Below are 17,052 nucleotides of genomic sequence, written 5' to 3' on the forward strand. Positions count from 1 at the left end.
CTTATCTCCGTCTATAGAACTGTCTGGGGGTCTTATCTCCGTCTATAGAACTGTCTGGGGGTCTTATCTCAGTCTGTAGAACTGTCTGGGGTTCTTATCTCCGTCTATAGAACTGTCTGGGGGGGGTCTTATCTCAGTCTGTAGAACTGTCTGGGGGTCTTATCTCAGTCTGTAGAACTGTCTGGGGGTCTTATCTCCATCTATAGAACTGTTTGGGGGGTCTTATCTCCGTCTATAGAACTGTCTGGGGTTCTTATCTCCGTCTATAGAACTGTCTGGGGGGGGGTCTTATCTCAGTCTGTAGAACTGTCTGGGGTTCTTATCTCCGTCTATAGAACTGTCTGGGGGGGGTCTTATCTCAGTCTGTAGAACTGTCTGGGGGTCTTATCTCAGTCTGTAGAACTGTCTGGGGGTCTTATCTCAGTCTATAGAACTGTCTGGGGGTCTTATCTCCGTCTATAGAACTGTCTGGGGGTCTTATCTCAGTCTGTAGAACTGTCTGGGGGTCTTATTTATTAGAAGCTGATACACTGGGCTTAATGGGAAGGGGAGTCATGTGCTGGTCCCAAGGCTGAGGCACGTTGTCTGACCACCAACATGGAGGGAGGGGTGGAGCCACACTAGCCCCCAGTCAGAACACTGCAGCCCCATGGGAACAGAACACTAGCCCAGGTAACACTAGCCCCCAGTCAGACCACTGCAGCCCCACGGGAACAGAACACTAGCCCCCAGTCAGACCACTGCAGCCCCATGGGAACAGAACACTAGCCCAGTCAGACCACTGCAGCCCCACGGGAACAGAACACTAGCCCAGTCAGACCACTGCAGCCCCATGGGAACAGAACACTAGCCCAGTCAGACCACTGCAGCCCCATGGGAACAGAACACTAGCCCAGTCAGACCACTGCAGCCCCACGGGAACAGAACACTAGCCCAGTCAGACCACTGCAGCCCCACGGGAACAGAACACTAGCCCAGTCAGACCACTGCAGCCCCACGGGAACAGAACACTAGCCCAGGTAACACTAGCCCCCAGTCAGACCACTGCAGCCCCACGGGAACAGAACACTAGCCCAGTCAGACCACTGCAGCCCCACGGGAACAGAACACTAGCCCAGTCAGACCACTGCAGCCCCACGGGAACAGAACACTAGCCCAGTCAGACCACTGCAGCCCCACGGGAACAGAACAGATAGACTTAATACAGGGATGCAAACTGTTGAGGAGACAAAAGGGTGAGAAAAATATCCACATGGAAACAAAAAAAAATTAAATAATACAATTGGTGTGAAGCGCAAGAACAAATATTTTCAGAGAACAACAAGTACATTATACACATTTGCTTAATCTCAATACTCCTAACTTTCCAAAACATATTTACATCATTTAGCAGACGCTCTTATCCAGAGCGACTTACAAATTGGTGCATTCAACTTATGATAGCCAGTGGGACAACCACCTTTTTTTAATTTTTATAAATGGGGGGTGGGGGAAGAAGGATTACTTTATACTATTCCAGGTATTCCTTAAAGAGGTAGGGTTTCAAGTGTCTCCGGAAGGTGGTCAGTGACTCCGCTGTCCTGGCGTCGTGGGGGAGCTTGTTCCACCATTGGGGTGCCAGAGCAGCGAATAGCTTTGATTGGGCTGAGCGGGAACTGTACTTCCGTAGAGGTAGGGGACTAGCAGGCCAGAGGTGGATGAACGTAGTGCCCTCGTTTGGGTGTAGGGTCTGATCAGAGCCTGAAGGTAAGGAGGTGCCGTTCCCCTCACAGCTCCGTAGACAAGCACCATGGTCTTGTAGTAGATGCGAGCCTCAACTGGAAGCCAGTGGAGTGTGCGGAGGAGCGGGGTGACATGAGAGAACTTGGGAAGGTTGAACACCAGATGGGCTGCAGCGTTCTGGATAAGTTGTAGGGGTTTATTTAAACACAATAGACAATAAATAGTGCCCACGGGTATGGGGAGTTGGGCTCGTTGGTCTGCGTACAAGGTTTATCATGTAATGATCATCTCAGTCTTCCCAGACAGGATCACAGAGCACTCAATCTGTTTGTTTGCCTAATTCAGTTCTCAGTTTGGTTTTTCCAGGTTTTGGTTTTCCCCTGTTTTTTTTCAGGTTTTCACTCTCAAAATCTCACTTGTCTTTATAAAAAAACAACTAAATTGGATGTTCTAAGTCCACAACAATACTTAACATCAGGAGGTCTTTTAAGGTCTGGGGAAACCACCCCCCCAAAAAAAATTGGAGGGGAGGGTGTAGTTGCCCTTAAATTCAATTGGGCACCAACAAGAGACCTTTGTGTTTGGCTAGTGGTGTTTCTGTAGTAGTTCGTATAGCGGTGTTTCATGTGATGGGAGAGTTTCAAAAAAAAATAAGCCCACTTGATTGATACAAATCATCATGATATCATTCTGCCAGGTAGGCCTACTTTACAATCAACATTTCATTGGGAAGTTTTTTTTTAAATGACAGTTTCTGCATGCTAACTGGCTACATAACACACAGGCACACAGAAACAGGCCTTACTTCTTCAGAAAGTTGCAGGAAATACGAATCACTGATGCATTATTTTCATGAATTCTGAGAAACGAGTGCAATTTAACTATTTTTCTAATAAGTTCGAAACATGTAACTTTCTGTGCTCAGTCCAGAGGCTCAGCCAATGATTTTGATATGAGACGCCCCCCCCCCCAAACGTTTTTCCATCGGCTCTACAGGATTCACGTGGATGGTCTATTTTTGAGATCAAAACAGTGAATATCGGCGACCATCCTGTAAACCACAGCATGGCCAGGAGGGGTGTGTCCAAAGCCACTCCAGTGTGTGTGTGTCTGTGTGTGTGAGGGTTGTGGGGTGTGTCCTCGTCTCCACAGCTCTCCCACGGCCTCAGATGGTTTGGCATTCCAGCACAAGGGGCCTACTCCGACCAGGCCGGCTGCTAACAGCCTCTATGGGGGCCGGCTGCTAACAGCCTCTATGGGGGCCGGCTGCTAACAGCCTCTATGGGGACCGGCTGCTAACAGCCTCTATGGGGGCCGGCTGCTAACAGCCTCTATGGGGGCCGGCTGCTAACAGCCTCTATGGGGGCCGGCTGCTAACAGCCTCTATGGCGGCCGGCTGCTAACAGCCTCTATGGGGGGGCCGGCTGCTAACAGCCTCTATGGGGGCCGGCTGCTAACAGCCTCTATGGGGACCGGCTGCTAACAGCCTCTATGGCGGCCGGCTGCTAACAGCCTCTATGGCGGCCGGCTGCTAACAGTCTCTATGGGGACCGGCTGCTAACAGCCTCTATGGGGACCGGCTGCTAACAGCCTCTATGGGGACCGGGTGCTAACAGCCTCTATGGGGGCTGGCTGCTAACAGCCTCTATGGGGGCCGGCTGCTAACAGCCTCTATGGCGGCCGGCTGCTAACAGCCTCTATGGGGGCCGGCTGCTAACAGCCTCTATGGGGACCGGGTGCCAACCTAAGGACCCCCAAGGGAACATGCTGCATCAGAGACACTCAGAACAGAGGCCGGGCCTAATAAAGCAGACACACACTTCTACACTGCGTCTGTTCTGGGCGTCCCATCCTCTCCTCGGTGGAGGATGGAACAAATTAACCAGGGAAGGAGGGAGAGAATCTAATTACAGGGCAGATAGAGAGGCAAAGGGAATACATGCAATAGGAGAACTGTTTGGTGACACTGCCTGCCAAAGAACAGCACTCTCACTGTTTAAGTCATTGATTGTTCAGGCTTGTGACAGACTTAAGCTGCTTATTACACTCATCTATAGTCATGGCAGCAACGTTTTTTCCAAAAGATGGTCACAAAGATGGTTTCTGAGCTTCCTTCCCACACGCTGAAAGCACAACATCACTGTCAAGGCAAAGCCCATGAGTTGTACTTGGGTCTGAGCCTAGTGCTGAGGGTTGGTCTGAGCCTAGTGCTAAGTAAGGGTTGGTCTGAGCCTAGTGCTAAGTAAGGGTTGGTCTGAGCCTAGTGCTAAGTAAGGGTTGGTCTGAGCCTAGTGCTAAGTAAGGGTTGGTCTGAGCCTAGTGCTAAGTAAGGGTTGGTCTGAGCCTAGTGCTAAGTAAGGGTTGGTCTGAGCCTAGTGCTAAGTAAGGGTTGGTCTGAGCCTAGTGCTAAGTAAGGGTTGGTCTGAGCCTAGTGCTAAGTAAGGGTTGGTCTGAGCCTAGTGCTAAGTAAGGGTTGGTCTGAGCCTAGTTCTAAGTAAGGATTGGTCTGAGCCTAGTGCTAAGTAAGGGTTGGTCTGAGCCTAGTGCTAAGTAAGGGTTGGTCTGAGCCTAGTGCTAAGTAAGGGTTGGTCTGAGCCTAGTGCTAAGTAAGGGTTGGTCTGAGCCTAGTGCTAAGTAAGGGTTGGTCTGAGCCTAGTTCTAAGTAAGGATTGGTCTGAGCCTAGTGCTAAGTAAGGGTTGGTCTGAGCCTAGTGCTAAGTAAGGGTTGGTCTGAGCCTAGTGCTAAGTAAGGATTGGTCTGAGCCTAGTACCAAGTGCTCTGACAAATAAGAGCTGCACAAACAAAACAGAGTAGCAATGAGCCCCATCTGTGTAGTGTTAGCCGTAGTGATAGCTTAAGTAAACGTAGTGAAGTATTGAAGTGTGCCCTAGATGCTGATCTTGGGTCAGTTTATAATTTCCCCCACTAATGGTTAAGGTTAGGATTGGGGGAGGGGAAGCTGATTCTAGATCTGTACCTAGGGGAAGGTTAACCCCGGAGCGGTTAGGGTTGTCTCTGTGGTGACCTTACTTACCCAGCTCTCCCTGCAAGGTCATCAGTTCCTGGGACAGGTCCATGCGCTGCTTAATGACCTCATCACGCTGGGAAACAAACACACTGTTAGTCATCATTTAAAAACTCAGTTTGGGGCTTTGGTTCGCTGGCACACTGCAACAGGCTTGAGCCACGCCCCCCCACACACAAACACACAACAGTTCAATAAGAATAACCTAAAAAAATGAATTTGTATAACAGCTTTCAATTCAATATCCTTGAAGATCTCCTTTAGAATAATATACGGCCATTTTAGATGCACACATCAGACGCATATTGAAGATTGATGACAAGTACCTCTGGGATAAATCCAATGACAGTAACAGCTTCAGTAGTGTATGTGAGCTCCATCTCCTCAACTTCATTTCATTAACAGGATATTGAGCCAAATATCACAGTTGCATTGCTCCTACTCTAACAAATGCTATTCTACAGCATACAAATATATTTACTTTACCAGCAAATGCAACACAAGCTCCTTCACCTTCTCTTTCTCTCTCTCCCCATCTTTACAGAGGCAGCCCTAGCTGCAGTGCTCCTCCCAAACTGACGCAGAAGGAATCCCCCACTAACCGGTCTCCTACTCCTCAACAAATCCACCAGACACAGCACCAACTGAGGAGGACCACAGACCCTGTTACTGTCCTGAACCTCAGGCCCTGTTACTGTCCTGAACCTCAGGCCCTGTTACTGTCCTGAACCTCAGGCCCTGTTACTGTCCTGAACCTCAGGCCCTGTTACTGTCCTGAACCTCAGGCCCTGTTACTGTCCTGAACCTCAGGCCCTGTTACTGTCCTGAACCTCAGGCCCTGTTACTGTCCTGAACCTCAGGCCCTGTTACTGTCCTGGAGCAAACTCCTTCAGAGCAGAAGGATAACAGAACACAGAGAAAATAAACAGAGGCTAATGAGTCATCAGTCACAGAACAGACAAGTCAAATAAAAAATCCTATCCTCTAATGAAGGGTCAGTAAGACACAGTTAGCAGTGTGTCCTGTCCCTGGTCCTCGTCCCCACTACAGACAGAGTAGAACAAAATATATAAGTCCTTTACCCGGTCTCCAGAGCAGGGAGGGCTAAGGCACGTTCTGCTCCCCGAGCAGCCCATGGTCCAGCCTCAGCGAGTCTCCCCCAGGCTACGGAGGCCCAGAACACCAGGACAGCAGCCCAGGTGGACACCACCTCCACACACTCTCTAGGAATGCTCCAACTACATCTGACTGAGGCACGACTGAAAACGGCCCTGCTATCTGAGCTTTACCGTATTCTCCCTAAGAGAGCGACAGACTGCAGAGTGGAGTGGGACAGCCTCCTTACAGCTGAGCTGAGGTCACTTTAAAACGGTGGTAGTAGCAGGCAGCAGTGGGAAAAGGCAGAGCGTGGCAAATAAGATAGGATGCGTCCCAAATGGCACTCCATTCCCTATATAGTGCACCATATGGGCCCTGGTCAAAAGTAATGCACTACATAGGAAATAGGGTGCCATTTGGGATGCACATATACATAAAAAGGTCAGGGCTCCTGACATTAGGCTGATGGAGAGGCACTTACACCCCATTGAGTAGCAGGAGAGGGCCTGGCTGTGCAGTGACCTTCCCAAGGGATGACACTGGGAGAAAGGGTTCATTACTACCACAACCGCCCCCTCCACCATGCATTCAATCATTGCTTTTATATCATATTTCTATGCTATTTCTATCCTATTGCTCTATGACATACAGTGGATTCAGTACCAGCTAGATATATGGTATTAACCTTCTATTCCAAAAGCTGAATTTCCATGACAGATCAAATGTCCAGCTTCAGGGTAAAGAGGTTACAGTAGTCAGGCTAGTGACTAAAGCCCACAGTGCAGACTCAGAGAGAACAGGATATTAGTGTAATTAGAAGGAGATGGCTTTGACTGGCCTGCCTATTTAGCCCCGACTGTATGCATCCCAAATGACACCCTATTCCCGACATAGCGCACTACATAGGGAATGGGGTGCCATTTGGGACACAGCTTGTATCAGTATTAATGCAATGCTGGAACCTCTTCACAAATTAATGTCAGATTGAATTTACTGTATCATCATTGGGACAGTATGGCAGAGGGCTGGTAATGAATAAACTAGTGTCATCATTGGGACAGAGGGCTGATAATTAAACTATTATCATCAATGGAACATTATGACAGAGGGTTGGTAATGAATACATTAGTATAATCGCTGGGACAGTGATCTGGTAATTAATAAACTAGTATCATCATTGGGACAGAGTGTTGGTAATTAATAAAGTAGTATCATCATTGGGACAGAGTGTTGGTAATTAATAAAGTAGTATCATCATTGGGACAGAGTGTTGGTAATTAATAAAGTAGTATCATCATTGGGACAGAGTGTTGGTAATTAATAAAGTAGTATCATTGGGACAGCATGACAGAGGGCTGGTAATGAATAAAGTAGTATCATCATTGGGACAGTGACAGTGGGCTGGTAATTAATAAACTAGTATCATCATTAGGACAGTGGGCTGGTAATTAATAAACTAGTATCATCATTAGGATTGTATGACAGAGGGCTGTAATGAATAAACTAGTATCATTGGGACAGCATGACAGAGGGCTGGTAATTAATAAACTATTATCATCAATGGGACAGTATGACAGAGGGCTGGTAATGAATAAACTAGTATCATTGGGACAGCATGACAGAGGGCTAGTAATGAATAAAGTAGTATCATCATTAGGACAGCGGGCTGGTAATTAATAAACTAGTATCATCATTAGGACAGTATGACAAAGGGCTGGTAATAAATAAACTAGTATCATCATTAGGACAGTATGACAAAGGGCTGGTAATAAATAAACTAGTATCATCATTAGGACAGTATGACAAAGGGCTGGTAATAAATAAACTAGTATCATCATTGGGACAGAGTGCTGGTAATTAATAAACTAGTATCATCATTGGGACAGAGTGCTGGTAATTAATAAACTAGTATCATCATTGGGACAGAGTGCTGGTAATTAATAAACTAGTATCATCATCATCATCGGGCCAGTAGGACAGATCTGGTAATGAATAAATTAGTATCATCATTGGGACAGCATGACAGAGGGATGGTAATGAATAAACTAGTATCATCATTGGGACAGTATGACAGAAAGCTGATAATTAATAAATGTACCATTATCTCCTATTTTCTCAAGGACAAAGACAAATCATTTTCTGTCTGTCTGTGGTGGGCCCCTCTTTCTGAGGGTCTGATTTCTCAAATGCCTTTTCAGTTTAATTGAACAAATACACTGAGTGTACAAAACATTAGGAACACCTGCCCTTTCCATGACAGACTGACAAGGTGAAAGCTATGATCCCTTATTGATGTCACCTGTTAAATCCACTTCGGAACAGTGTAGATGAAGGGGAGGAGACAGGTTAAAGAAGGATTTTTAAGCCTCAAGACAATTGAGACATGGATTGTGTATGTGTGCCATTCATAGGGTGAATGGGCAAGACAAAATATTTAAGTGCCTTTGAACGGGGTATGGTAGTAGGTGCCAGGCGCACCAGTTTGAGTGTGTCAAGAACTGCAACGCTGCTGGGTTTTTCACACTCAACAGTTTCCTGTGTGCATCAAGAATGGTCCACCACCCAAAGGACTTCCAGCCACCTTGACACAACCGTGGGAAGCATTTGAGTCAACATGGGCCAGCATCCCTGCGGAATGCTTTCGACACCTTGTAGTCTATGCCCTGACGTATTGAAGCTGTTCTGAGGGAAAAATGGATGGGATGCAACTTAATATTACGAAGGTGTTCCTAATGTTTTGTACACTCAGTGTATGTGAGCAAATCACCATATAATTCGGAGGACACGCTACCCTCGTCTCTGAATGTCTAAAATTTCCCAGACCTCCACCATAATGATATCATACAGAGGGTATACGATGACCCTCCGCGAGAGGTTTAGATCAATAAAACCTCCAGTAATCAAACCAGATCCAGATATAATGGTCTGGAAATGTTATGTGAAAAAGACGTACAGATGTAGGATCTTAATTTGATAACTCTTTTGTTGCTGAGAATTTTCCTGCACAGCAGGAAATGCAAACTTGTAGTGTATTTGAGTTTTTAAAAAAGGCTTCAAGTTTGTAATTTCCACTTTGAAATGTCTGACTTGATTTGCCCTAATGAAAAATGTATCAACCCCTACAAAAATGTCCATTAATTATAGTCCACATAATAATTCACATTTCCTTTTGCTGCAGGATTATTTTCCTGCTGTAGCAAACTGGCTCAAATTAAGAAGCTACATCTGTAGCAACAAAGGGGAGATGAAGGGCAGGCAGACCAATGATCATAGTAAGGTCTGGAAGGTGGGGGACGATAATAAAGGTGGGTTATTATCTAACATCCTTATCATTTAAATAGTCATATTCTTTACATCCAGTAATTAGCCTTCACTTTTGAATCACACCACGGTCTCCTCTTCTATAGATATTTACGGTAATCCATGTCCAGTGCTGACGGGAATCAGCTAAGCAGGTGATAAGAAACAGAACTCAGCAGCTCAACAACACACCACACCACACCACCTTTTCCAGTGTTTGGTTGTGGCTCGTAACCATATCAAGTCAACAGCTGGGACATTCTCACACAGACATTGCAAGGCCCAGCCTCCTATTCCTAGCCTACTGACTGGCTAACAGATTCCAATGCTGTACACAGTGTTCAGAAACAAACAGATTCCCCAACAGAACATGTGCCACCCATAGCCTATTCATACACTCCCAATAGATCATTTTATTTCACATTGGACCATTGAGTCCTTGTAATGATCAGAATTAAATAAGGCAATATGACATGCTGATAACACCCACATACTGAACCTGTTGAAACCTGACAATAGATCTCTAATGAGGCTACCATTGACTTCCAATGAGAGTGCTGGAGCTAGTGATTGTCACTGTGTCAGAGAGGGGGACAGAGGGGGCTGAGACAGCTGCTTTACCACCATCACAGACACCAGGAACTCTGCTGTTTTTCCTGTCTGTTCAGATAATCACTTTCACAGCCCGTCCACCTTCCACCCAAACAGAAGGACCCGAGTCCAACTTTAGAAACTGGAGATCACACGGAGACGGAATGTAGAGTGTGTGTGTGTGTGTGTTGGGAAAGTAACTCTTGAAATCAGTGACGTCTTTGGAACAAGGAGCTTGTCTTTAACTGACAGGGCTTAAGCAATACAATAAGCATTTAACCTCAATGTATTTCATCAGTGTTTTGACAGCAGCCAGGTGATAATGACAACCCTTCTATCTGTCAACTCTCCCAGTCTCTGTCTAAATCACTCTACACATGCATTCTAATGTTTCAGCAAATGGAATGTAGCCATGTTCTGACATGTACTGCCAGGGTTCTCAAGAGGGTCCCTCAAACAGTTAAGGAGGGAGGGGGAGGAGAGGGAAGTCAGCTAAAATAATTTCCCAAGAATGGTGCAAGTTTAGTCCACATTTCTCCATCCATGTTGAAACTGTCCCTCTCTGGATTCTAAGTGACCACAGCAACAGAACTCTGTTCCCCAAAGGATAGCATCTGTCATCACACCTCCAGTACTGGCTACTACTGCCTAGAAAAACACCACTTTGGACAAATGCAGGCATGTGGGCTACCTTTATCCCATATCCAAAGGGTGGATTCATTTTTGCCAATCAAGAGAAACAGGGTCTATAAAATAGACACTGACAGCACACCCCGGCCAATTCACCACACACCACTAATGTCCTATAGAAAGCTGAACATGAATACATGCATCCACAGTGCACTTTACACTAATGCATACGGCATATGAGCACCCACAGATGCAGTATATGATCGCATCCACCGTGTCTGGTTTGAATCAGGAGCTGAGCTCAGGGCACAACTGGCAGTGATGTCAGATAAGGGGCCCAGGGGCCTCTGGGAGAAAGGCCTAACATACATGGGTTGTGTCCCAAATGGCACACCCTATTCCCTACATAGTGCACTACTTTTGACCAGGGCCCATAGGGTAGAATACTATGTAGGCAGGAATAGGGTGCCATTTGGGACACACTCATGACGTCCACATCACTGTATCAACCCCAGTCTGAAAACAGCCAGAACCAGAGACACGTCCATTTAACTGATATTACCTTCTCTGCAAAGAAACAGAGATCATATGAACAAATAAACTGCTAATGAATAACAACTAATTAGAAATCATCTCTGTGCCATGATCATTCTCAGTGCAGTTTCTCATGGACAGAGAATGATATGGGAGTCAGTACTACGTTGTTATTGATGAAAAGGGGAGAGCGGAAGTCTCTCAACCTCAGCAGGCTGATATTTACTGTCACCATCACTGAGAAACCCAGCGTTTAAGACGTTAACCAGGCAGCAGGGATAATGAAGGAGGAAGGAAAACACATTCATTTGGAGGTAAGGGGCTTCGGCAAGTCAGCTATTTCCTCAAAAAGACCTGTGGTTGCCTCCCAAATGGCACCCTGTTCCCTTTAGAGTGCACTAATTTTGATCAGGGCCCTATAGTAGTAGTGAACTACTGCCTTTATCTAATACTGTAGACTATGGTCCTAGTCTAACATGGAAATGTATAGGTGAAAAGGTCAAATGACATGGTACTATAAAGGATAGTGTAAAGATGAAAGCCTTGAAAGGTCACATGACAGTGCTGAGAGCAAACGGCCAGTTCTCTCCTAACTGAGGAAGAATGTGACTTCATAACATTTAACATTTGTTGTTGAGTGTGTGTGTATACATGATAAGATAAACATGTATTATAGAGAACTTTAAATCTTTTAGTTTTTCAATATTTTAAAAACTTCAACGTACTTGTACAAACATTTTCTGAACCATTTCAACAAGGCCAATTCTAAAGTTAGTTGTCACTAATCTGGCCAAGGTAACTGAAATACAATACATGACAAAAAGTATGTGGACACCTGCTCGTCGAACATCTAATTCCAAAATCATGGGCATTAATATGGAGTTGGTCCACCCCTTTGCTGCTATAACAGCCGCCACTCTTCTGGGAAGGTTTTCCACTAGATGTTGGAACGTTGCTGTGGGGACTTGCTTCCATTCAGCCACAAGAGCATTAGTGAGGTCAGTCACTGATGTTGGGCAATTAGGCCTGGCTCGCAGTCGGCATTACAATTCATCCTAAAGGTGTTCGTTGGGGTTGAGGTCAGGGCTCTGTGCAGGCCAGTCAAGTTCATCCACACAGATCTTGACAAAACATTTCTGTATGGACCTCGCTTGTGCACGAGGGCATTATGCTGAAACAGGAAAGGGCCTTCCCCAAACTGTTGCCACAAAGTTGGAAGCACAGAATCGTCTAGAATGTCATTGTATGCTGTAGCGTTAAGATTTCCCTTCACTGGAACTAAGGGACCTAGCCCAAACCATGAAAACCAGCCCCAGACCATTATTCTTCCTCCACCCAAACTTTACAGTTGGCACTATGCAGTCGGGCAGGTAGCATTGTCCTGGTATCCGCCAAACCCAGATTCGTCCGTCGGACTGCCAGATGGTGAATCATGATTGATCACTCCAGAGAATGCATTTCCACTGCTCAAGAGTCCAATGGCGGCAAGCTTTACACCACTCCTGCCGATGCTTGGCATTGCGCATGGTGATCTTAGGCTTGTGTGAGGCTGCTTGGCCTTGGAAACCCATTTTATGAAGCTCCCGACTAACAGTTATTGTGCTGACGTTGCTTCCAGAGGTAGTTTGGAACTCAGTAGTGAATGTTGCAACTGAGGACAGACATTTTTTACGCGCTACGCGCTTCGGCAGTCGCCGGTCCAGTTCTGTAAGCTTGTGGCCTACCACTTTGCGGCTGAGCCATTGTTGCTCCTAGTCGTGTCCACTTCACAATAACAGCGCTTACAGTTGACCGGGGCAGCTCTAGCAGGGCAGAAATGTGACGGACTGACTTGCTGGAAAGGCTCCTTAGTGAGGCCATTCTACTGCCAATGTTTGTCTATGGAGATTGCATGGCTGTGTACTCGATTTTATACACCTGTCAGCAACGGGTGTGACTTAAATAGCCGAATCTACTAATTCGAAGGGGTGTCCACATACTTTTGTATATATAGTGTAGCTCATGAACCATAGGCTATGTACCCCAGCAGGGCCTGATAGTGGCGGTTTTTACACTGTGTTTATGGAGACATGGACTGGAAATCTAATGAAAACATGCCAATGACATCACCCAGTATACTGTAATGGTAGAAGAAACATACAGCATATTATGTATTAGTATTGAGCTGAAAATACAATATCTGGCCAAGAGTTCCACAACTAGTTGTTAAACTGTACTCAATTGTATAGCCTAAGCATGAGTTCATGAGATTCTGTATGAAAAGCGCTATATCAAATCTATTAATAATAATAACAATAATATTAGTAGAAAGCCTCTACCATGACCATAATTTGTGCTGCGGCAACCAACATGAGGGAGGGTGGTGGCTGAGGTTGGCTGTGTTCTGTTGGTCTGGGTTAGGGTGGATTGGTCTGGGTTAGGGTGGATTGGTCTGGGTTAGGGTGGATTGGTCTGGGTTAGGGTGGGCTGGGGTGTACAGTATAGTCAGCCAGGGAGAGGAGAGTTGCTGATAGGATAAGCTCATCTGTAGTGCACCGTGGGAAGGTGTAAAGTTCCAATCATATCACTCATATCATATCACATGAGAAGGAAAAACAGTGAGCTGAACACAACCCCAGTTCATACCAACCAGAGTTCTATCTGACCAAGCAGCGTCAGCAACATGATTAAGAACCACAATGTAATCTAATGTCCTAAATTACACTAGTGTCTCAATGTCCTCAATTCTATCAGTATAAAAAGCAACAGTAACTCCCTTACCAGAATTCAGTGTCTTTGTTAAGTGTATGGTTAAGGTTACATACATTTTCTAACCTCTCTGGATTACAACCAAATTATGATAAATGTACTATATTACGTATCGGATCACTAAAAAAAAAAATACAATTTGTACATTACCATGTAGTTTACCAATAAAATGGTCTGATGGTGATGTTGATATACTCGGAATACATATCCCAAAGGAAATAAATGATCTCACTCCAAGACATTTTAATAGAAAGTTAGCAAAAATAGATAAGATCTTGCTACCATGGAAAGGTCAATTTGTGGAAAAATCACCCTGATGAACGCTTTAGTATTATCCCAGTTTACCTATTTGCCTTGCAAACAGTTTTTTAAATTATATGAGAAAAAAATATTCACTTTTATTTGGAACGGCAAGCCAGACAAAATTAAACAGGCTTATTTATATAATGAATATGAATTCAGGGGACAGAAATTATTAAATATTAAAGCATTAGACCTATCACTAAAAGCTTCAGTCATACAAAAGTTATACTTAAATCCAAACTGTTTCTCTAGCAAATTAGTAAGATTGTCTCACCCCATGTTCAAGAATGGCCTTTTTCCCTTTATTCAGATTACAAACTCTCACTTTCAGTTATTTGAAAAGGAAATAATCTCCCAAATATCACTATTTCTAAAACAAGCCATAGAACGTTGGTTGCAATTTCAATTGAATCCTCCAGAAATGACAGAACAAATAATACAACAAATAGTGGTTAAACTCAAATATACTGATTGATAAAAAAATATATAATATAATATAATAGGTAGGACTGGTGGAGTTGTCGCACATGCAACTAACAAAAACATATGGAAATGTCTGCTCTACCCAAAATTACAACCAAATAATTGCAGTATTACCGCAACAATGGAAGAGGAAAGTGGAAGGGGGAAAAAGTAAGGAACTTGTCTGTCGGCCTTGCATTAAAGAACATAATTGGTTAAAGAAAATTGTGATAAATAAAAAAGTATACCAGTTTCATTTAAGGACCAAAGGATTGACAGCCGTCCCATATAGATTGCAAAATAGTTGGGAAGAGATTTTTGACGTACCGATTCCATGGCATAGTGTTTATGAACTGATACGCAAAATGACGCCGGATTAAAAACTTAGAATCTTTCAATTCAGATTTTGCTTGGAAGAGACAGAATCATTAGATCATTTGTTTTGGTACTGTCCATTTGTAGCTTGTTTTTGGTCACAGGTCCAGGAATGGCTGAAGGATTGCAATATTTACCTGGAGCTAACCTTGCAGATAGCACTACTGGGTGATCTGAAAAGTCATAGTCAAATTGATCAATAATATAATAATACTTTTAGCAAAAATGTATATTTTCAATTTACAATCTGTAGAAACAATGAGAATAGAAGGGTTCAGAACTTTTGTGAAACATCACAGTATAGTTGAAAAATATATGGCAAATAGAAATCCAATATGGATGGTGTTAAGAGATAGATGGGTGGTGTTGAATGGAGCTGAAGGATGGGACTAATAACAACTAATGTAAAGCAAACTGTGTCCATAATAAGTATATAGGTTATAGGTTGAGAGCTTTTGTGGAAGAGCACAGTTAGAAAGATATGGTATATAGAAGCACACCGGATGGACATCATGAAAATGATCGGAGAGGTTGAGGAAGTTCAGGAGTAAAAACAAACAATATAATTATTGTAAAATTGACTGTGTCCATAAATTCTATATAGTATGCATAAGCTGGATGTAGAGGCCTAAGCGTTGTTGTTCACTAGTTTACTGCAATTAGGGGAGGGGTGGTGGGGTTGGAAAGTAATAAAGGGAAATATATTTTTTTTTTAAGGGTATGTATGCACACACACACACACACACACAGGGTATTGGAAGTGATGCAGAAAATTACATTGATGGAAGTTACAATCTATCTGCAATATTAAAGCTGACCTACCCCCTAATAAAAAAAAAAAAAAAAAAGAAGAATAAATAAACATGTATGGTTAAGGTTAAGACATCCATACAGAAACATTAAAGGTGTGTTTCTTACCTCTACCAGGGTCTGCTGCAGCACCACCACAATGGCCTCAAATTTACAGTTACTGGCAGCCAGGAGTCCCTGGAGCTGCTGGAGGCTCTGGTTCTTCCTCTCGCACAGTGCCCGGTAGCTCTCCGTGCCCGCTGCCCTGCCCTCCGCCAACACCAGGTCTGGATGCCTATTGCTCTGGGGCGGCGATGGCACTGGTGACCGCTGTTGAGGCTGTGGGTGGCTCCGTGGTGTCGCCCTCGGTCTGTTCTTGTCCACTACAAGAGAACATCCAGCGTTCAGCGTTGTTACAATGTTCAGCATCATCATTTCCCCCTCCATGATCCCTGTAGAAGACTAGATACATTATCACCCCATAAACTCCAGCCAGAGACTACTGTCCAGTCTAGCTCCAGCCTCCAGAGAGAGACAGTCGGACTACTGTCCAGTAACACTAGCCCAGCTCCAGCCTCCAGCCCATACAGGATGGCTGCCTGTCCAGTAACACTAGCCCAGCTCCAGCCTCCAGCCCATACAGGATGGCTGCCTGTCCAGTAACACTAGCCCAGCTCCAGCCTCCAGCCCATACAGGATGGCTGTCTGTCCAGTAACACTAGCCCAGCTCCAGCCTCCAGCCCATACAGGATGGCTGTCTGTCCAGTAACACTAGCCCAGCTCCAGCCCATACAGGATGGCTGTCTGTCCAGTAAAGATGGCATATGGGACAGTGGCACTGTCCTGTCCACGGAGCCCTTAGCAGCAGAAAGATGATTCACAGAGCCATTATTTCCCAGAGAAAGAGAAGGAGAGAGATGCTCCACTCTTCCAGCCCCAACCACACAGTAAAATGGATCCCCCGAATGAGATTACATCTCCATATCCTGATTCAATCATCCTCCTGCTCTGCTCTCTGGACGGACTCAGTGGTCGCCAGAGCCCGCTTATTTTAGCAGGGCCGTGCCAGTGGTTTTGATTTACATGAGCTTTATAAATATAACACCCCTCTGCATAATAACCGCATGTATCCCACTAATGAACAGAGGGCTATGTAAGCCCTGCCATAGCTTCTTAGAAGTTAAAGGAAACTGACTCTAAAGCTATAGGCGTGTTACTACAAAGTGTTGCCATGAGGTAAAACAGAAGCAGATGCGTTAGATACGGTGTGTTTGAGAACGTATCATTGATATTGGACACCTGCGGCTGGCAAGCTGTAAGACACTAGATGCTGCTTGCCTCGTTCTGTTGAGGGAAAGTATGTAATGGGACAGTGAGGACAGGCTTAGACATAACAGGAATACCAGCTTTAATGAGGGAAAGATTGTACCAATGCCCTCTGGGGACACTTCCAGTCACATAACCCTGGTATCAG

At 44.9% G+C, this 17,052-nt stretch overlaps 1 protein-coding gene across 2 annotated transcripts in view; it reads right to left on the minus strand.

Moving 5' to 3' along the window:
* Positions 1–17,052, minus strand: part of mtus1a (microtubule associated tumor suppressor 1a) — a 45,438-nt gene that overhangs the window by 16,401 nt on the left and 11,985 nt on the right. The window contains exons 2-3 of one of the 2 annotated variants that reach the window (XM_084147175.1): positions 15,708–15,961; positions 4,758–4,824 (exon numbers count right to left, since the gene is read on the minus strand). In XM_084147175.1, coding sequence (XP_084003301.1) covers positions 4,758–4,824; positions 15,708–15,961 — 321 coding nt within the window. Of the gene's footprint in view, positions 1–4,757; positions 4,825–5,830; positions 5,999–15,707; positions 15,962–17,052 lie in introns of those variants that run through there. The other variant, XM_084147176.1, reaches the window with a different exon arrangement.

Source organism: Coregonus lavaretus (genome assembly GCF_964263955.1).
Source record: "Coregonus lavaretus genome assembly, chromosome: 29".
Lineage (NCBI taxonomy): Eukaryota > Metazoa > Chordata > Actinopteri > Salmoniformes > Salmonidae > Coregonus > Coregonus lavaretus.